The sequence below is a fragment of the Phoca vitulina genome, unplaced genomic scaffold (genome assembly GCF_004348235.1).
Source record: "Phoca vitulina isolate PV1807 unplaced genomic scaffold, GSC_HSeal_1.0 scaffold69, whole genome shotgun sequence".
Lineage (NCBI taxonomy): Eukaryota > Metazoa > Chordata > Mammalia > Carnivora > Phocidae > Phoca > Phoca vitulina.
Window position 1 is genome coordinate 141,402 of NW_022589772.1, and position 22,453 is coordinate 163,854.

Below are 22,453 nucleotides of genomic sequence, written 5' to 3' on the forward strand. Positions count from 1 at the left end.
TTTCAAAGCTGCCCGTTGTGATACTAATGAGCTCATTGTTTCGTGCTGTTTTCCCTCAAGGCGGAAGGACTGGCTTTGTCATGCGTGAACAGACTCCGGGCAACACTGCTCGCTTCTATACATCTTATGGAATATATGTGTATATATATATGTTTCTTATTCCTTTTTAAAGTTTCGTCACCTTTTCTAGCTCCGTGAAGGACTAGTGGCCAGACGAAAGCAATCCAGAGGCATAATGACTTAGGAGGAAGGAAAGATTTCAGAAAGAATTGCAAAATATTGACAGGCTTCCAGGTTTGAGGCTTGCTTCCAAAGTGTTTCCAAAGTAGTACGTTTGAATTTTTTCCTTTTTTTTTTGGAATCTGTTGTAGGCCCAAGCTTAGTAATAATAGGAAAAGAACACTGCCTTTTTTTTTTTTTTTTTAATCACTACTTCCAACAGCTAACATCTACATAGCATTTGCTATATGCCTGGCACTGTTCTAAGTGCTTTACTTATATGAAGTGATTTAATCTGATGAGATCGGTGCTATTAGCAAAAGTCCTAAAACAGGTCAACAACTTAGTGCCATTATGCAAGAGCAAATTTCTCACTGTGAAAACAAAAGAGTTTAATGCAGACATCTCTGCTGAAAGAAAGTGCCACGCCAGTCTTTTTAAAGATGCAGGAAAAAAAACCCCCACCATTACCTTGTAGGTATAAAAATCCAGTAATGTCGTTTTGAGATACTTAGAAGAAACAAAATCAGGGTATTAAATTTAACTTTAACATTTGAGGTTTACATATAATTTAGGCTCTCTCTCTATATATATATATATTCTTCTCCAAAATTAACATAAACTGATTTTGTCTGTAGCCTGCTTTGCAATTAACACCTCTTATGCAGCAATTTAAATTAAAAAAAAACCTCAAGATGCAAGAACATGTTTATTTCTACTTCCTTATGTTAACACCTGAGAGGAATAACTCGCTTCCTTTTTCACAGATGACTAAAATCTACCCATATTTTGACAATTTTTAAGCTGTCTCATTGGTGACAGAGCAGATGGAAGTGGACAGACATTTGGCCAGACACCCATCTTTCGGTGCAGTCATGGTGCTATCATTCTGAAACTTCAGGCTGTTATTTTACCGTCCTTCCTATTGCAAATTTCTTTAATTATACTCTTTCATTTTTCAAATCAAAAACAAAAGCCTGGATTCCTGAAAAGAGTATAAACATATCAATCCCTTCCAATTAAAAAATGTACATTTTAACCTAAAATGTCCTCATTAATATTTTTTAAAAATTCCTAGTGATGCCAAAATTAGTATGCACATCATTTACTTTTTAAGAATATACTAAGGTAATCAAACCTGCTCCCTTAAAAGCCTCCGGACAGCTCTGAAGAATCTGCAACATTTCAAGATCTACAAAATTCCATCTTTCCCTAAGATCATTTTTCTCAAAGACACTTCCATAATTTTGTCCTTAATAATAGTGGCCACACTGCAAATCTTAATGATTTAGGTACGTTCTTTCTAGTAGATAAAAATTCTGGGCAGTAAATTATTTCAAAAATAAGCAATCATAGTTAACTACTGCTCTAAGCTGCTTTAAATTCACAATTCAACATGCAGTTCCACGGGGGGCACGTTTACATCAGAGGACATGCGAGCGCTCATACTGCAAGTCAATTGCAACTTACTATTGAACACAGAATTCAAAACAAAAGGCTTTGGCAATAACTGAAGACAGAAACAGTGGGGAGGAAATCAGTATTTCAAAAGAAGCCGGCAAGAACGCTACCATTATAATTACGACACATGTCTACATTTTTAAAACACCAGCCCTCCCCGCCCCGCCAAAGGCTCTCAGCTCTGTAGACATCATTATTTAGTCAATTTGCTTCTGGAGCTCTTAACAGTGTTCTAAAGGAGTTAATTCTAATGGGATAGAACAAACCAGAATTTCACTGGCTATAGTGAGCCTCAGTTACCATGGAAAAGGAGGGTAAGAGTGCTGGGAAGTTTGTGATAAATACAAGGCAACTAATTACCTGTTTGCAACACAGTAAAAGGAATGCCTAATTAGATCTAGCCAAACTCTGCCTTAAATTAATAAATCAAACCAATAAGATCTCGAGGGAAGAAGAGGCAACTGCTATATCTCAAATACTCTTTGTCAATGGCCATGGACTGAAAATGGCACCGGTCACCTTGCTCACTAGCAGCTAAGGGGTCAGGCTTTAGTAAGGAGTGCCACACGTACGCTCTCTAGGCACTGAGCATGGAACCAGGTGCTTGGAAGTAGAAGAATTAAGTCAGCCCCGAACCTTGAGGAGTATCTGATGATACTAGAGAGGAGGACGAAAATTTTAAATGCCTCCTCCAATGGACTAAAAAGATATGCTTCTAACTTTTAATTATCAAAATTATCATCCTAGAGAAAACCGTCCGGTTAAATACTACTAAGGCGAGAGTCGCAAACCTCTTTTTAATCAGAAAGTTCAACTCAGGAAGCTTCCAAGACTGTGAGTCAGGGTGTAGCATTAACATCTGGGAGCACCCTATTCCCCAAGGGAGACACCAAGGGAGACGGAAAGAACACTTCCAGGATGGCACTTAGCACCTTGAAAAATGCCCTTTAATGAAGCCCCAGAGGAAATGGTTCGCCTTTCACAGCGAGTAGTGTGTTTTAGCTTTGATTCGGTCAGTGTTCTTTTTCTCACTTCCTTTGCTAAGATACTCTAACGGCTAAAAGAACTAACTACATTTGGTGGGATGAGAGAAATTTCATTAGTTGTAACAGTACTAATATGATACATTTAGGAACTTCATAGGACTTATTACTATAAGATCCCGCTAGACAAAGGAACAGTCATGACTCCTACTAATGGGGGATTTTCACATACTTACATAAACAAATTCATCGAAGCTTATCTTCCCATCTTTATTCCTGTCACCATCCAGCATGAGTTTTTGAATAATTTCTCTCACTTTATATCCTGGTAATGGCATATTGGCTTCCTTGAAAAGCTCATGAAGTTCATAGTCACAGATGAATCCGTTGCTGTTGAGATCTTTGTACAAAGGGAGAGCAGGTAAAAAAAAGGAAAAAAATTTAGGTGAAATAAGTTAGCCTCTTAGAGTATTCTTATGATCAGAGCATTTTTATTCATCTGAGACTCAGTTCCTAAGCTCGCCTGAATACAGGGCTTGCTCTTCTTAGTGTTTGGTATTTAAGGTAGTTTAAAAGGGAAACACAAATTTTAACTGAAAGAGCATGGTTTTACATCATGTTTCCTATATTTTAAAAACAGTGTATAAGTAGCTTCACTTAAATATAGCATCCCTAATACTAACAAAGTAGAGTTGCCTAATAAATTATTATTCAGTCACGAAGCTGACAGGACTTTTAAGAAATAATTAATAGACTATGTACCAATAAAACACCGCCATGGTATAAAACAGTTTCTACTGTATCTATTTAGGACTTTTAAGCCCCTCATTCTTCCATTAGTCTGGTAGAATATTTTATGAATTGATGCTGATTATATTACAAAGCACACCTGAAATTAAGCTACCATCTTCAGCGCCATTTTTTTCAAGAGCTAATGTAAATAAACATCAATCTAAGACAAATATAGAGTTCATAAAAATAAATGCAGTCCTGAGTAATGCAAATGTTTACCATGACTCTATAAATAACCTTTTTATTTTTGTGCTAGGACAGTTCTAATGGAGGATGTAGTGCTGATGATGCTTAGTCTGAAACTTTTAAAAATGGGGGGGGAAAAGTGATCAATGACCAAAAGTTAATTTACTGGGAAAGAGGGCTAACGTCCTAAGGGTTGTAATCTCTTGGGCATATTTTTTTAAGTAAAGAAAACTGGACTTTCACCAGCAATTTCAAATACCTACTGTTCAACAACGCCTTTTATTCTTTAGGTCCCCACTGAATTTCATACATAAATTTAATTATTGCAATAAAAGGATACAATCTCAATAGAGAAATGACTCAAGATAACCACAGCACTGTTCAAGAAAACGTATTGTGAAATTAATCTATTTGATACGTTACTTTAAAATGATACTGGGTACTGTTCTTGAAATTGGGGATGCTGCCACCAACAAAAGAGAAGTCCTGCTGTCTGTGAGCTCACATTCTCCACGAGCTCACATTCTAATGACAACTACTAAGCAAATAACATATAAGGTGAGGTAGGACTATAAAATATAATATAATGAAATATAACATAAGTGCTGTGATGAAAAATAAAGCAGGAAAAGGGCGGTCAGACTGGGGGCTATTTTGCCCCCCAGGGAACCTTCAGAAATGTCAGGAGACATTTTTGGTTGCATGACTGGGGGCCAGGGTGAGGGATGGTGTGAGGATGCTCCTGGCATCCAGTGTGCAGCCTTGCCAAATACCTTACAATGCATATGACCCCCTCCTGCGATACAGAATTACGTAGCTCAAAATGTCAGTGGTCGAGGATGGCCACTTTGACAAGGTTATATTTGAATGAAGACTTACGTGAGGTAAGGGAGCGAATTGTGTGGCTATCTGGGGGGAAGACATTTCAAGTAGAGGAAAGAACAAATGGAAAGTCTGTGATATGGAAGAGTATCTGGTACGGTTTCAGAACAGCAAAGATCCAGTAGGACTTGAGCAGAGTAAACAAAGGAGAAAGTAAGGGATGAGGCCAGGGAGCTGATCACGTATACTCTTACAGGTCATGGAAAGTACTTTGAATCTTTTTTTTTTTTTTAAGATTCTACTTATTTATTTGAGAGAGAGACAGAGGACAGAAAGAGCAAGAGAGAGCAAGAGTGGGGAGGAGAGAGGAAGCAGGCTCTCCACTGGGCAGGGAGACTGACCCTGGATCATGACCTGAGCCGAAGGCAGATGACTAACCGACTGAGTCACCCAGGGGCCCCATGGATCTTATTCTAAGTGTGATCTAAGTGTAATTCATATTAGCCATTTTTTGTCAACTATTAAAATATTAAATATCCTATATGAAATCATTTCCCCAATATTTTGAGGGCTGATGAAATTCTATATTTAATTTTAATGAAGTGTACTTCTAGAGTCAAACAAATATACTCTTAAATGTAATTGGCACATTTAAACCTACTGATTAGAGTATCTATACTTCTAAAACATCATCCTCAAACTACCCCAAACTTCTGAAAATCACGAATATTTCCTTCGACAAAGAGCACTTAATTTCCCTAGGGCACATCTTTACTTTCTTTGCTTTGAATTAATAAAAGGCCATACATCAAACACTTTACTAGTTAAGTGTTTATATGCAGAAATCAATCCAGCAACAACATCTGCAATTGCTAAAAAGAACAAAGTGATCCACATGGTACCGTGGCAGGATTTTAGCAACTTTTGATGAATGAAATTCTTGAGTTTAAATATACCTCCTCCCATGCATAAACCAATCTGTTTCTCCCGTTTTATTTAAAAAAGTTAAAATAGAGGGGCGCCTGTGTGGCTTAGTCGGTTAAGTGACTGACTCTTGATTTCAGCTCAGGTCATGATCTCAGGGCTGTGAGATCAAGCCCCACATTGGACTCCGTGCTGGGCGTGGAACCTGCTTAAGATTCTTGCTCTTTCTTTCCCTCTCTCTCTCTCTCTCTCTCTCAAAAAAAGAAAAGTTAAAATAGAGCTCGTTACTAGGGTGTAAGTGTGGCATAGTGAAAGATACACAGCATAATTGAAGGGATACAAGTGGGAGTAATGTGATATAGGATTTGCATAAGTCACCTCTCTAGGTCTTCATTTTCCCATCTGTAAAAGAAGTCCTTTGGATCAAATGATCTCCAAGTTCCCTTTTTGACTCTAACACACTCTGATTCTAAATTTGAGTAGCCAAGACTTCACAAACCACACACACACACACACACACACTTTTAAAAAATATTGGTGGTACAATCATAATACATATTAAAAACAAATATATAGTAATAACTTTCTGATCACTACTATATCATATTATCAAAATATAACATCTCTTCATTTTTCGATCTTTTAGGAAAAGATAGCTTATTCCTGGCCACTATCAAAACTTTGTCCACTTGGCAATTTCTGATAGAAAACTATTTTTTAATTTTTTTTTTAAAGATTTTATTTATTTATTTGACAGAGAGAGACACAGCGAGAGAGGGAACACAAGCAGGGGAAGCAGGAGAGGGAGAAGCAGGCTTCCCGCGGAGCAGGGAGCCCGATGTGGGGCTCGATCCCAGGACCCTGGGATCATGACCTGAGCCGAAGGCAGACGCTTAACGACTGAGCCACCCAGGGGTCCCGATAGAAAAATATTTTTAAGGGGTGCCTGGACGGCTTAGTTGGTTGAGCTGCTGGCTCTTGATTTTGACTCAGGTCATGATCTCAGGGTCCTGGGATCGGGCCCTGTGTCGGGCTCCACACTCAGCATGGAGTCTACTTGAGGATTCTCTCCCTCTCCCTCTGCCCCTCCCACTCATGCTCTCTCTCTCTCAAATTAATAAATAAATCTTTAAAAAATATTTTTAAATGTATTCTACTTTACCCTGACTTCTGAAATGACGTATCTGAGCATAATTTAATCTGTGATTGACTCCAGTTTTGACATAGCATAGAACAGGGGCTTAATTGTTCTTTTTGTATTCTCGGTGATATAACAGAAGCAGAAGGCAGAGATTTTTAAAATAAATATTGGAGAACTGTGAATTCAAAACTACATGAAACTGACCACAGCGCCCAGAGTCTAGTCCATTTGGCAGTTTATTAGCCTTAGGTAGAATAGAGGTGTAGGCAATGGGGAGAATTAGCATTTGCATGAGCCCTCTCTGAAATAACCTCTGTTGGGCATTAATTAGAAGACAGCTCACTGATGTGATTAAAAGATGCCAGGAAGTACCCATCCTAAAATATAACTAACATAAAATAACCACATGTGGAAACTCCATTTTGAAGTAAGAGTAGTAATAAACAGATGTTGTTAATAACTGACAGGATCATTTTAAAGGGGGTTGGAGGAGGAAGACTTGGTCAGTACACAGCAATCTTCCTTATTAGGTTGCAAGACTCTTGACAAAGACTCTTCTGAATCTTTTGATCTCCACCCCAATACGTGGCCCAGTACCTTGCATATAACAAGCGATGGGGAAAAAAACAATTTTTGTAGGACCATTGATTCTCAGGTATTAACCAGGAAAAGAATTCTCTAATCTAACAAGCATTTTAAAAACAGAATTAAACAAACAATAAGGAAAAAAAATACAGAAATAGCACTAAAAGACCGAATGGCAATTCACCAGGAAACCATAACGACAGAAATATCCCTTAAATAACATTCAATCTCATTCCCTTTGTTCTAATCCTGTCCCCACCCGGCGGCCTTCAGATCTGTAATTTGGTTTTCTAAGTGAACACACCCACCGAGGAGTACCCAAGTAGACAACCAGTGATGGCTTGTTCTCCTGTTCTAAATGTAGAAACCTGCTTTGTCTGTATTAAGAAATACCGCGTGCACTTGTTTGGCGGAAGGCAACCTCCAGAGCAAGCGTAGCACCTACTCCGTGGCAGGCACTGAGCTAGATACCAAAGACAGAAATTAATCGGAGGGACTCTCTCTGGTTCTTACTTGAAACTGTGGCTTTTAATGGAATACCTAGCTATCCACTACCTCTCCCGAGAGGGGAAAAGAATCATTGAACATATGCATCTAGTTTTACATATTTTAAAAGTTTTACCTACTCTGCTATTTTACCATATTTTATCAGCAGATCGAGCTCGTACTACCTCCCCTAATCAAAGACATTTTAGTGTCAGTACTAGTAAATTATAGCCAGCCTTTCTTAGCACTCCTAAATCATATCTTTTTGAAGACAATTTCAATTTCAATAAAAAGGCAGAGGGAGCCTAAAAAGGCAGCTTGCAATTAATTTTACAAAATCTCCCAGCTGGAAAAGTACTTGAAAGACAAAATAGGGTGCAATTATTTTTAAAGAGTTTTATGCTAATTTTATTTCCAATCCCCCCCCCCCCCCCCCAAAACACACACACACACACACACACACACACACACACATCCTTAAACTATTATCAAAGATCTAACACGCTGTGCTTTGGAAAGCCAGAAAATGAGATAGCACAATGGCATTTTAGAAAGCTTCCATCTTATCGGTGACATTATTAACCAGGAGCCCAAAACGAGCTTTGGCGCTGATCTTTTTCTATTCAGAGTTTTGACACAAACATGAGAATTTAATAATAAACTGACCCAAAAAACACAGACCTAGATTGAAAATAGTTTTAACAACTGGAAACATCACAACGTTCTGGCATAATGGCAGCCCTCTATTTTCTCATTAAAGCTGCCAATATTCTGGAAGCCCTTTCTGGCTCATTTGCCACATCTTCATTAACTACACATTGGCATGGGGTCGAACAGGTTCTGCATTTTGAAGACTCCTATTTTCAACCGCCTGATAAGGTAGATACTATCATACAGCCTGGATTATCTAGAACATTCTTAATGCTTCTGTGCAAGCAAGTCTCAACTTTGGGGTTCAGAAAATATGGTCAGTAGGAGTCAACATTAACAAACGGCAGGAAAAAAAGAAACTCCACACACCTCCCCACTGAACAAAGTTCCCGCAGAAAGTAAAGAGCTGAATATTCAGTCCATTGACCAAGTGTTCTTCTTTTTAAAGAAAAATCACAACACTTAAAAAAAAAAATCACTAACAGGCTCCCAGTGCTGCACCCGAGAGGCCTTTCATCAGAAAGGAACCAACTGTTTGTAACAACAGATTCCCTCTGTCTGTCACTCTGTCTCTGTGTGTGTGTGTGTCTCTCTCTGATGACACATGTAGGTTCACATCTGCATTCTGTCTTAAAAGAAACCCCATTATGCTTTTGTACCAAGTATTATTTTAAATGCCAGTTAACTCTCTCAACACCCTCCCCCAAGTAACCTTAAAGTAAATAAACTCATTATACAGCCGTGTTCCTGCAGAAGTTTGAATCACACCAAGAATGCATATCCTTAAAAGGAAATGTTTTCCCTCCCCTTGCATCCTGTTATTTAAGCTATTTTAAGTACTTGTCTGGAGAAAGCTGAGCCAGAATTCAAGTGGTTTTGATTTTAGCTGTTGTACACTGCCCATGTCCAGGTGGTATGAGGCACAATCTATCACTTCAAATGCATCTTTTGGGGTGCTACTTCGTCTTTTAATCTGACAGTAAGAAAGACTGGGATTTCCTTTGACACCCAGGTTGTGTGTGTGTGTGTGTGTGTGTGTGTGTGTGTGTTGCTTTAACCATCCTTGAATCTGTCTAAATCCAGTGTCTCTCTTTATAAAGAGGTTGCATATGTGAGTTCTCATCTGTAACACACATGCAACCTCTTTACTAACCCAACACGGACAGTGCGCATTAGGACCCAAAGAAGAAAACCAATCAAGTACAGATGCACATCCTTTCAGGAAAGCTGGGTTTAAAAGTTCCATTTAGTTTAACCAACATATCCCACAACATTTTCGCACTTAAAAAAAACTCACAAAAAGAACCTACGTGACTAACAGTAATGGATTTACACACGTGTGCGTGCACACATACACAATCTCGAATGCCCATGAAAGCACGTGAAATATTGATTTAGAAGACTCGGCCAAAAGACTTGTGCTGAAGAATTTAGATTATATTCCATCCTAAGATCTAAGCAGTAAAGTCAAGCTTTCATTAGGCACTAAAACCTTAGAGGCAGATGCTAAACATCTCCAGATGCTTCACTGAACATGAGGTTTGCCTTTCACAGCTTATACCTTTTGAGGCAGCTCATTCCAGCAAATAGAAGAGGCAGTTTAATGAGTCTCAGCTCAGGGTAGAAGTGAGGTCGCTCCCTAAGAGTTCATTCTAATCGTGGATCCTCAAAGATGGAGGTCAAGTATGGTTGAAGGCTGGGCAACATGAGAAGGCTGAAGCCAGGCGATCAAAAATGTTGTCTATCGATCCTTTTCCAACTCAAAATTTCCAGCAAGTTTGGCCACCAGGTCCCACCTGCTGCCACTCTCCCACTTTAAAAACACACACGCACCTCCACACACGCTCACATGAGCACATCCTCACACACATGCGCTCTTGCTCTGAAGCCCACCCATCCACACACGCGTACTTCTCCAATCTTCCACACCACCAAAACATGGTTTGCAGACCATCCCAAGACCTTCGTCTCTAATATTCCACTGACAATTAACCAGATGGCTCAGTGAAATAGCACTGGTTAGTTTATTTTTTTGGCTGGCCTATAGGTTTTATTTCTTAAGTCATAATTCAACAAATATGCACTGGTGTAGTTTTATTGAATACTAAAAAGTAAATTAAACTAAACCACTGTGACTTTCGTGGCATCATCCTGATGTGGTTTTTATGCACTACAGAATATCAAGTAATCTGAAAGAACTCAACTTCCTGAGAGGAGAAAATCACCACAACTAAAAGTTTTTGACTTCGTTTGGTGGGCAGCCACAAAGGAATATACCCACAGTATTCCTACTCATTTATGAAACCCCGTTATTCTTTTATTTCAAAAGTGCTGAATTTGTGTGTGTGTGTGTTTTTTTTTTAAAAGCTCAGTAGCAGTTGCTTAGGAGAGAAAAAGTCAGATGTCAGTGTTTGCCAATCTGAAAAGATTTACATTACATGAATTTATCTTTATGACAAGTAATCATCCAAATGACTTCTAACTTCCATAACAAGATTAAATTCTCAGAATGTAAAAGACGTTTTCTAGTTGGTAAAATATTTACTTCCTAAGTGTTCTGAAAGTTTTATTTATTCTTCTTTAGAAAGAACTTATGCAGCATTTAAATTAAAACGGAAACATTATGAAGTAGGAAAAAAAAAACAAAAACAGAGCCAAGGCTTCTGCTATCCCAGTGGGAAATACTGGAAACAAATGTTGAGAAAATTAAAATAATTAAATGAAAATATACTGCTTGGAGCTTAACACCAAGCAGGTGCAGAAAGTGAGTGAAAGGAGAACTTTAAATCTTAATACTTGATTTATTGCTAGTAAAGAGAATTTCAAAGCACTATTAATTGATTGGACAAAACCTATGGTTAGCGGTAATTACAGAGATTTTCCTCACACACTATGATTTTGCTGAATTTCTAAAGAGATAATCAAGGCTATTATTGTTAATAGATGGGAAAAATCACATAATGATTTCCATATTTTGTCACAACTGAACAGAGACAAAGTGGTCCTCCCTACCCTCCCCCCACCAATAAGAAAGAATCGTCCTTGACAGTAAAGTAAGTTCTAGAGCTTGTTTTTCAAATCAAGTTTCCCTGAATGAAAAAAAAAAAAATTTCCATAACACCTTTGACAGTTGCCTGAGGGCTCCGTAACTAATAACTACAAACTACAAAGATTTTAAAGGAAAAAATCAAAAGATTCAGCTGGATCTTTAAACACTTTTCTAAAAGACAGACTCCACACAAGCCTTTATTATGCCAAAAAATATATATATAAATTTTATGTGCTACAACGTGATGGCCAAAACCTCTAGCAATAAATTCCACCATGATGAAAATCTTTGTAACAAAGGCCCTTTTAGTTTACAGTGGGTAACAAAGTCTCAGTACGTGAAAAGATTACATATAATTCCTTGGGATTCAGTCAATTAAATATCAATTGCGAACCTAACATGCGTACAACACTGAGCTAGATACTGAATGATATGCAGGGCAGGCAGAAATCGGGGACTCCAGAATTTCTACTTAGAGCATGTAGAGTAGTAAGAGCCTGCATATCTTAGGAATGAATATACGCCTGTTAGGGACATCAATAGGATGTATGGTCTAATGTCCTGCCTTTGGGACTCTCTTCATCTACCCTAACCCCTCCAAGATGTAGGATTTAAAATAAGAGTAATTCTACGATGACACTTTCTTGCAGTCCAAGCTCTAACTGATCCCTCACTTAGTGCAATTTAACCCTGGTTCCTCCATGGAGACAACTGGTGAATCCTCTTCATATCATTAAAGTTTGTAAGGAGTAATGAAGCTCTTTTACCGATAAGAGTATTTCAGTTCCGTCAAGTAAACCATACTTGAATAGCTTTACATTTTAAAAAGATACTGCATACAATTATTTCCAAGATGCTTCCCATGAGAACAAGGCCTATATTCAAGAATGAGCTTTTTTTTTTTTTTTTTTTTTTTGAGGAAGCGAGGTAAGATTCAATAATGGCCATAGTAAGTCCTGGTCCTTACCCAAACTTCTATTCATAAAGAAACAAATTAGACTGGGGGCGCCTGGGTGGCTCAGTCGTTAAGCGTCTGCCTTCGGCTCAGGTCGTGATCCCAGGGTCCTGGGATCGAGCCCCACATCTGGCTCCCTGCTCCGCGGGAAGCCTGCTTCTCCCTCTCCCACTCCCCCCTGCTTGTGTTCCCTCTCTCACTCTCTCTCTCTCTGTCAAATAAATAAATAAAAATCTTAAAAAAAAAAACAAAAAAAACAAAATAGACTGTCCCCAACACTGAGGGAGGATTATAAGAAACAAAAAAGAAGGTTCAAAGGATATGGAATCCTAAAACAATTCTGATAAGGCTATTTCTACAGAGTAATGAGATTTAAAAAATCTTGCAGCCAAGAATTCACCTGCTGTTTTCTCGTAATCAATCTTGTATCAGACTGGGTAGTACTCTTTGTTACAGCAGGTAGCATCTATGGCCAGTTAACAGATTGCATTTTTTTTTCATACACACACAGAAAAGTGTGTTAGGTTCAGGCCTATCCATTTTTTTTTCTACTTGGAATTCTGACGCGATTGTGAACAGTCACTTTGGCTGGAGGGGGGCAGTCATTATTCTTCCCAAGGCAAGCTATAACTTACTAAACGCCTTCACAGACAATGCCGGCCATGAATGTATGGGAGTAGAGATGTACACTTCCTTACTTTTCATTAATGAGATTTGCAACACAGGTCCAAGACTTAAGTCTGATTTAAATAACAAATTATGATCTAACTTTGTACCTTTTAATCAAGGAGATACCAAATAGTAGTTTGCCTCTCTAAGCCCGTGTTGACTCATGTGAGTACATGCATCAATGATCAGTTCTCACCCTGTTTTCTTACTAGCTTCTACTGATTTGACCTGAGCAATGAAATTTGGAATATAAATACTATAAACTGCTTCCATCGCTGCTAAATTCTAAGACACGTTCAATGAGGTTTAAGGAAAAACCAAATGGCGCGCTATGTCTTCCCATCTAATGCTGATACTAGAACGTAACGTGGGAAGGCAGAACGGGCTGCACTGTCCAAAGGCACAGAAGATCCATGAAGAAGGCAATAAAGCCAAGCCAATGGGGCAAAGGTAAAACATCATCTAATCATCATCTAACATTTTCAGGGGTCACACACCCCTCTGGGAATATGGTGAAAGCTCCAAATCCTCTCCTCAGAAAAATATGATACACAATACAATAACAACACAAAATCTGTTCAAAATCTTCAGGAGCCACAGCAGCCCCCCCCCCCCCCCCCCCCTTAAGGACTGGTACCCTAGACTAAAAACCTTTGACCATAGTAGACAGATGTAATTAGAAATAATAGTTTAAAGTGTAGCTTCTAAAACTTTATCCCAGGGATGCCTGGGTGGCTCAGTCATTAAGTGTCTGCCTTTGGCTCAGGTCATGATCCCAGGGTCCTGGGATCGAGCCCCGCATCGGGCTCCCTGCTTGGTAGGAAGCCTGCTTCTCTCTCTCCCACTCCCCTGCTTGTGTTCCCTCTCTCGCTGTGTGTCTCTCTCTCTTGTCAAATAAATAAATCAAATCTTTAAAAAATAAATAAATAAAACTTTATCCTGTTGATTTTAACTACCTTGCCCTAAGATTAATGATTAACCATTCATGTAATTTTTTAGAGAATTAACCTTCATTAGGGCCAAAGATGGCTTTAGTATAGTTAAAGCTATAAAAAAATACTTACCAACTTTTGCAAAGGCCTCTTTGAGTTCATCAAGCTCATCTTTGGAAATCTGAGTGGTAGCCATCTCCTCCATTTAAAGATCTAAGGAGGAAACCAAAAAGGTTTAAGACTGAAAGATTTTTGTGATGATTATAAGTATTCCTGTGAAATTCTCATCTTAGAGATAATTTAAACAGAACTGCAAACTGCTAAAACCATCTCAATACGTTCCCATATTTATAGCTAAAGCCATAATAAAGAAAACAAACACATGAGAAGTCATTATTTACCAAAAGTTATTCAGAAAAAAAATATAGCTCTGGATCGTCCTTTCAAGGACAAATTCTTACAAAGGAAGAACCAAGGTACTTAGCAATGACAGGAAAGAGATACATAATAGAAATCTGTGGTCATTCATGTTAAAACTGAAAGTCCAAATTTTGTGACCAAAGATTAAGGGAATATGTAACTGCTCTATTAAGCCCTATCTCTCTTTTTCTATCTTACTGGCTACTTCCATTTCTTCCAGCTTTATTGAGATATAATTGACATATAATAGTGTGTAAGTTTAAGATGTATAACATGATCATTTGATATACTAGTGTATCATGAAATGATTTACTACAATAAGGTTAGTTAGCACATCCATCACCTCACATTGTTACCATTTTTTTCCCATTAAGTCACTTAAAAATCATTCAGTGTGAAGGGGCGCCTGGGCGGCTCAGTCAGTTAAACGTCTGCCTTCGGCTCAGGTCATGATCTCGGGGTCCTGAGATCGAGCCCCACGGGCTCCCTGCTCAACGGGGAGCCTGCTTCTTCCTCTCCACCACTTGTGCTCTTTCGCGTTCTCTCTCTCAAATAATAAATAAAATCTTAAAAAAAAAAGAATACAATATTCTTGATTTTGCCTCTTGGCCTACAACATTTATGATCTGGACCTTTACAGAAAAACTTTACTGAGCCCTGCAATAGAGAAAGGAGGTCTGTTTCACAATGGGTAATCCCCAAATACAAACTTATCAACAATTTCTGGACAAAAAGGCATGAAAATGATTATGCATTCTCTGGGTTTGGTTGGGTTTTCGTTTTGTTTATTTTTTTTTGGCTTTGTCTTTTTCTCAATCTTTTTTGAGGACTTTACTTTTATAGAACACTTTTAGGTTCACAGCAAAACTGAGCAGGAAGTACAGAGATTTCGGCCTCACACACCCCCTGCCCTCACATGCACAGCCAACCCCGTCATCAACATCCTCCTTTGCTACGATCGAGGAATCTACACTGACACATCATTCTCACCAAAGTCCACGGTTTACCTTAGAGTTCATTCTCTGGGTTTGGACAACTACATGATGGCATGGATCTACCGTTACAATATCAAACAGGATAGTTTCACGGCCTTAAATGTGTTCCTCTTTCAAAAAAGTACTCTATATGTTAAATTTCACGATCTATACGAAACACAAACTCTTTGCGATTGCGTATTTACCCCTTTTAGGTATTTTTGTTTTTAAAAAAAACTAGTCACCAACTCATCAAGAGAGAGCTGGGCCACACCTGTCTTTCTCACAGCCATAGTTGTTCTCTCTGGAACTTACCACAGTCCCAGGCACACAGTAAGGCACTCGATAAAATAGTTCTTTACTAAATTCATCCATTCAACAACTGTGTGCCAAGCTACGTTAGATAAATTCATATTTGTATTAATTCCCTGGACCCTGACAACAGCCTTAGGAGGTAAATATTCTCCTCTTTTTTCTTATAAGACAACTTAGGTTCAGAGTGACCATGAAACTGGAATTCAAACTCAGCTTTCTCAAATCCCCGGGATGTTTTAAATTGACCATATGATACCACCACAATGCAATACACATTTCTAATGACTGGTATTTTCAAAAATTAAGTAAAAAGACCTTTATTTACTTATTTATTTTTAACCATTTTATTTTTTATTAAGTAAATCTCTACCCCCAACGTGGGGCTCGAACTCACGTCACACGCTCCACTGGCGGGCCAACCAGGCTCACCAAAAACAGACTTTTATCTTTTTTATTTTATTTTACTTTTTAAAAGATTTTATTTATTTGAGAGAGAGCTAGAGAGAGAGAGAGAGAGAGAGAGAGCATGAGCTGGTGGGGGAGAGGCAGAGGGAGAGGGAGAAGCAGGCTCCCCGCAGAGCCGGGAGCCCGATGCGGGGCTCGATCCCAGCACCCTGAGATCATGACCTGAGCCGAAGGCAGATGCTTAACCGACTGAGCCACCCAGGCGCCCCCAAAAAAGACTTTTAAAAAACAGGAAACAGAACTTGCTTCTTCATAAACTTTTCTTACCTATGATGTTAAAATGTCACTAAAGAGGGAAAAACTTCTCAGTAGGTAAGTTGGGTAAATCACCTTTCAGAGTAGTCTGAGGCTCTATATGGTAAAGAAAGATCTTCAGTTAGATATGGAGTAGGCATTTTCAAAATTAAGAGTAAAAAGCTACTTTTCATGTTAAACTGTAATCTAATGGCAGTACTTTTAAAAAGTATCCTTTATTTTACTATTACGATGTTTAACACTTCTGATTACAAACATACTATATAGGATTCACTACAATTTTCTTTATATACATAAGTAGTCATATTTTTTCTTTTTTTAAAGATTTTATTTATTTATTTGACACAGAGAGAGAGAGAGCACAAGTAGGCAGAGAGGCAGGCAGAGGGAGAGGGAGAAGCAGGCTCTCCACTGAGCAGGGAGCCCGACGTGGGGCTCGATCCCAAGACTCTGGGATCATGACCTGAGCTGAAGGCAGAGGCTTAACCGACTGAGCCACCCAGGCGCCCCAGCAGTCATATTTTCAATACGAAATTATTAACCATCCTCATGAACTATACCATGTAGAACAATGGGACACAAAGTCTGAAAGTGAGACCGTCTCAGAAAATCCAAAACATGTGGCCTCTCCTTTGTCTCTAAAGGTCCTTTACAGTTTGAGCAGTTTGTACATCAGTAATGATCTAAAGTATATGAGTTTAAAAAAAAGAAGACAAGTGATTTTATTCTCATACTACCATATCCCCCCCCTTTTTTTTTAAGATTTTATTTATTTATTTGACAGAGACAGAGACAGTGAGAGAGGGAACACAAGCAGGGGGAGTGGGAGAGGGAGAAGCAGACTCCCGGCTGAGCAAGGAGCCCCATGCGGGACTCGATCCCAGGACCCTGGGATCATGACCTGAGCCGAAGGCAGAGGCTTAACTTAATGGACTGAGCCACCCAGGCACCCCCCTGTCTAACTGTCTTAATGAAAGCCTAAAGTGACTTCTTTTACACTGAAGGGGAGCAAAATATACCACCCCAAAATATGCCTCTTTGGCACACTGATTATTTTAAGCTGGTTATTTTTAAGAAATAGCAAACACTGGTGAAGCTCTGAAAACTGAGAAGTTAACCTTTTGTATCAAATATTTACATTCAAAAGGGAAATCTCCATTTGTCAGAGTGTCTCCCTGCTCTAACAGGAAGAGAATATCTAAATCTCTAGAAAGTCTTATTAATGGAGGAAGGCACAGTCTTAAATCTGCATTAACAAGCTTACTGTTGTTTACTGTGCTTTTCCTGGTCACCTCCCATAACTGACTCCCCACCCCCAGCATCTTCTTTTGTCTTTAGCTGAAAGTGGTATTTAAGGTGGTGGCTTCAGCCATTTTAGGGAGTTACTCAGTTTTCCTGGGTCTCTCCCATGGATACAGGAGGTATGCAGGTTATTAAACTGTTGTTTTTCTCTTGTTAATCTGTCTTATGTCAATTTAATTAGACCAGCCAAAGAAGCTACAAGGGCAGAATAAAAATTGTTTTCTCCCCAACAACACCTATAACTCACAGGAGACTTCAGGAGGCACATCCAAATAAGAATAAAAAGAACTGGAATACGCATATATCCCCAAAACAACATTTCTAGGCAAGTTGGTCCAGGATAACAGAACAGTTGAATTTAGGAGTCTCTTGCTTAAATAAACACAATTTCATTTATTTGTAATTATTGGAAATAAATGCTCCCCTGAGGCACCTGAGCTAAATCTAAGAAGTACAAAGTCAAATTTAAGAGCCTCACAATAGATACCTTAGTTGATAAAAGTCACAGTTTTTTTTAAAAGATTTTATTTATTTGTCAGAGAGAGAGAAAGTGCGCACAAGCAAGGAGAGCAGCGGCAGAACAGGCAGAGGCAGAGGGAGAAGCAGACTGCCGGCCGAGCAGGGAGCCCGATGTGGGGCTCCATCCCAGAACCCTGGGATCACGACCGAAGCCGAAGGCAGACGAAACGCTTAACTAACTGAGCCACTCAGGCGCCCCAAAAGTCACAGTTTTTAAAGTTGCTTATGTAATGCAGGCCTTTTCCCACATGAATAAAAAAAGGTTTTTTTCTTAAGACTACTAGTAGGTATTTGACGGTATCTTTAAGGAAATTAAGCAATTAAGTATTAACTTGGGGGAAAAAACAGCACATTTAAGTAATTTAGTTAAGACTGCCCGTAGGTCTTTAAAATGAAGATTTTAGGGCGCCTGGGTGGCTCAGTCGTTAAGTGTCTGCCTTTGGCTCAGGTCATGATCCCAGGGTCCTGGGATCGAGTCCCGCATCGGGCTCCCTGCTCCGCGGGAAGTCTGCTTCTCTCTCTCTCCCACTCCCCCTGCTTGTGTTCCCTCTCTCGCTGCGTCTCTCTCTGTCAAATAAATAAATAAAATCTTTAAAAAAATAAAAAAAAAATAAAATAAAATGAAGATTTTAAAAATGAAAATCTTACAAGTTAAAATTATAGATGCTCTATTCCTCTTCATGGGGCATTCATCGCACTCTAGGGCCTTCTTCTCTCAAAGCAACTAAAACATCCTAGACTGGAGCTTATGAAGCAAAACCGAGGATTTGACATCATTATTGCCCTGTACACGGGCAACAGTTGTTCCTCACCCAAGGTTGTAGGGTGTTACAATGGCAGGATGGAAAGACTTGAACGTGGACTCAGAAAGCATCAAGCAGGGTCCTGGTTTTGCTCTTTCCTAGCAGTTGTGTCCATGAGCAAGTTTATTTCATCGGGCTCTCAGTCTCCTCATTTGAAAATAGCAACAATAATACCTCCTTCCCCAGGGTCCTCATGAAGATTAAGGATGGCTTATGTGAAGGCACACTGTAAGCTATAAAATATTATACAGTAACTTCAAATCCTTAATGAAAGAAAATGGGGAGGGGCACCTGTCGTTAAGCGTCTGCCTTCGGCTCGGGTCATGGTATCCCGGGGTCCTGGTATCCAGCCCTGCCATCAGGCGCCACGTCAGAGTCTGCATCTGCGTCTCCTTCTCCCTCTGCCCTCCAGCCCCCACCCCTGTTCGTGCTCTCTCTCTCAAATACATAAATAAAATCTTTAAAAAAAAAAAAAGAAAATGGGGGAATAAATGAATGTCTAAGTAGTTGTGAGAGGCTATATAAAAATAGGCGTAAGTTCTAGTAAGAACCTTTTAAATGGGGTGTATGGAAAGTTTTTCCATTTGCCCTATAATTATTGACTCCAGAGTATAAAGATGTCCTGTGTACATAAAAATTATAAGCCTTTAGTCAAAGTAATTTAAGAAGGATGGGCCCCACGAAAACCTGTCAGCCACTTTTCACCCATGACTCAATTTGGCTCCTTCATTAAGGCCAGTTTCTAACTACAACTTGAAGAGTGGCCAGGAGATACTCTCACAAATGCAAATTTTACTTTAAATATTTCGGGACCACTTTTAAAAATCACTAACAGCTTGTCAATATAATCATATTCTTCCCAATCTGCACATTTTTTTTTCATCAGCGATCAAAAGTAAAAGGTAAAGAGGTAAAAAGTAAATTTACTTGCTGAATAAAAGTTTAACTTCAAGTTCACAGTATGTGATTGACAGGCCAAAAGAAAGTCTGACTTTTGAAATATGTCCTTTTCCCCAGTCTGTCTTCCCACAAAAGTGAACTTTATTTACATGGGAGAGAGAGAGATAGACAGAAAGAGAGAGAGAGAGAGAGAGAGAGAGAGAGGAAGCGTGCTGATATTAAAAAAACCAACAACACAGAAATATATTTTCCTTCCATTTAAATGTAGACAAATGAAATACTAATCAAAAGTAAAAGCTCCCAGGGTCTCTGCATTTTTCTGAATTTTCTCATCTGCAAAGCACTTTGATCTGTCCCAAATTCTGTTTCCTCCCTAGCTCCTCTGCCTGCCTCCTCTATAAAGGGAAAGCTGCAGGGGGAGAAAAAAAAGAAAACAACACAGATCCTCTCTCTCCCTAAACATCTGAGACAAAGGAAAACAGATTTTCAAAAAAAGGGAATAAAACGAAAAGCAAACAAAACCTTGTTTGTTGTTTTTTTTCATAAAAGGATATGGTGTACGACTGGGTCTGAATTCAGGGCGTCACCCATAGAGAAATCTTAGGCCAATGAAGTCATCCCTAATTACAGAGTTTGACTAACAATGCAGCAATTATGAAACCACTCCGCGGGCTCATTTAACTACACTCAAACCCTGAACACAAATCTTTGCTGAGAAAGGTGTGCGTACAACTGACTACCTGAAACTATCAGTCAAAAATTCTGAAAGGTATTTGATGGGAGAGGAGGAGGGGTGCCTGTTTTCAGCCCCTACAGCGATTCAGTGGAGGCATGCAGCCGACTGAATAATCTATTTACTAATCTCTGTCATTCAGCAGCACGTGGGGCGGGAGGCAGGGCACACACGCTGGGAAACTCATCCGTGGATAATCGGGAGTTGATTATGAACTCTGTATTTCTTTTTCTGGTAGCTGAAAGGGAACTACAGGAGAAACACCCGGGATATTCAACCAGAGGCTTTATCCCAGCCACTAGCAGGCCAGGTAAATACTACTGGGGAAGCGAGGCTGGTTACTTAAATCAGAGATCTGGCAACACATATTTAAGCTCGCATAGCCGCCACGAAGGAGAGAGCAACAAAGGGTGGACAAAACATGGAAGAATACGTTGTTTCACAATAAATGAAAACCAAACCAAACCAAACCCCACAGCCACGGCTAAGGGTGAATAATTCAACAGCGGTCAACAAGAAGGGGTGTATTTGTCACCTTCCTTTGTCCAAATCAGGCACTGCTCCGGAACACCCACACTTCACATACTTACCTGTACCGACAGAAACTGCCACCCTGTCTCCTCCCGAGTCGGGTAAGTCAACAGCACTAGTCTCCAGGTCACATGGGTGTTCAACACCGAGCTCGAGCTCACCGACTCTTCCCATGATTACTCAAGCTCCACACCTGTACTTCCAAGTGACTTTCTACAAGATTTCAACTTGACTGTCTACCCTATATACTCACTTATTCGTTTATATCCAGGCCTTAATGGAAGGCTTATTAGTGGGTACCAGGCACTGTGTCGTGTGCTGCCCAAGTAGGGAATTAGGACCCAAAGTCCCAAGAGCTTACTGTCTAGTGGGAGAAACAGAAAGACAAAGACAATACTAGTGAGAGCCGTGGGGGTCAGGAAAGGTTTTCCAAAGAGGACTTTTGAACTTTATCTTAGAACCTAAGTAGGAATTCCTCGGACAGACATCACTGGTGAAGGTATTCTAGATACAGAGATGTGAAGAGAAGATTATATTCTGGAGGTGGAGAAATGCAGTTGGTTGGAGCACTGTGCCTGGGATTTAGGACAGACATGATTAGGAGCCGAAGGTCAGGGTCCACTTTAGAAGGGCTACACTCGGGGCGCCTGGGTGGCTCAGTCGGTGAAGCGTCTGCCTTCGGCTCAGGTCATGATCCCAGGGTCCTGGGATCGAGTCCCGCATCGGGCTCCCTGCTCAGCGGGGAGTTGGCTTCTCCCTCTGCCTCTGCCCCTGCTTGTGCTCTCTCTCTCTCTCAAATAAATACAATCTTAAAAAAATATTTAGAGGGGCTCCACTCAAAATCTGGACTTGACCCTCTGGTCCAAGGGAGAAGGAAGCTGAGTGAGGAGGATTCCAGGCAGGAAAGTCTAAGTGTCTACACTGAACTTCCCGCTGCATTAGTTCCCATTTTCAGCTATCTCCCCTGCCAAATCAGGTGTCCCTTTCCAGTTCCCCACTTTGCTCTGTCTCCAGAGAAACAAAGGGAGGGCGAAGTAAATAAGCAGTCTGGATTCTTCCATCATACCCCTGGATCACCTCATGTCTGACCTAGTCCAAAAGCCTTTGAGTTGGTCTATCTCCAGTCTTGTGTCCCTCCAAGGTGATCTTCACACTGCTAGCTCCCTGGAGAGAAGACCTACGATCGATTCTACAAAACACAGGGTCCCGCCTCTCTTGCACGGCATTCAAGGCCCTACGCGGTTCTGTATTGAGACCTGCCTATCTTTCCGATGTCACTTCCCATCATGTGCACGGCCCCCTCGACCCACGCTCTAGAGAGATCCCATTTCCCAAGCAGGCCACCGTTTCCTACCCCCTGTTCCTTCTCCTCTGTGCCTCT

At 39.9% G+C, this 22,453-nt stretch overlaps 1 protein-coding gene across 5 annotated transcripts in view; it reads right to left on the bottom strand.

The window, feature by feature from the left end:
- PLS3 (plastin 3) overlaps window positions 1-22,453 on the bottom strand; it is an 81,417-nt gene that overhangs the window by 22,877 nt on the left and 36,087 nt on the right. For 3 of the 5 annotated variants that reach the window (XM_032392727.1, XM_032392723.1, XM_032392726.1), the window contains exons 2-3: window positions 13,988-14,068; window positions 2,900-3,063 (exon numbers count right to left, since the gene is read on the bottom strand). In XM_032392727.1, the coding sequence (XP_032248618.1) occupies window positions 2,900-3,063; window positions 13,988-14,060 (237 nt within the window). In that variant the 5' untranslated portion in view covers window positions 14,061-14,068. Of the gene's footprint in view, window positions 1-2,899; window positions 3,064-13,987; window positions 14,069-16,296; window positions 16,381-22,453 lie in introns of all 5 variants that reach the window. The other 2 variants (XM_032392724.1, XM_032392725.1) reach the window with 1 other exon arrangement.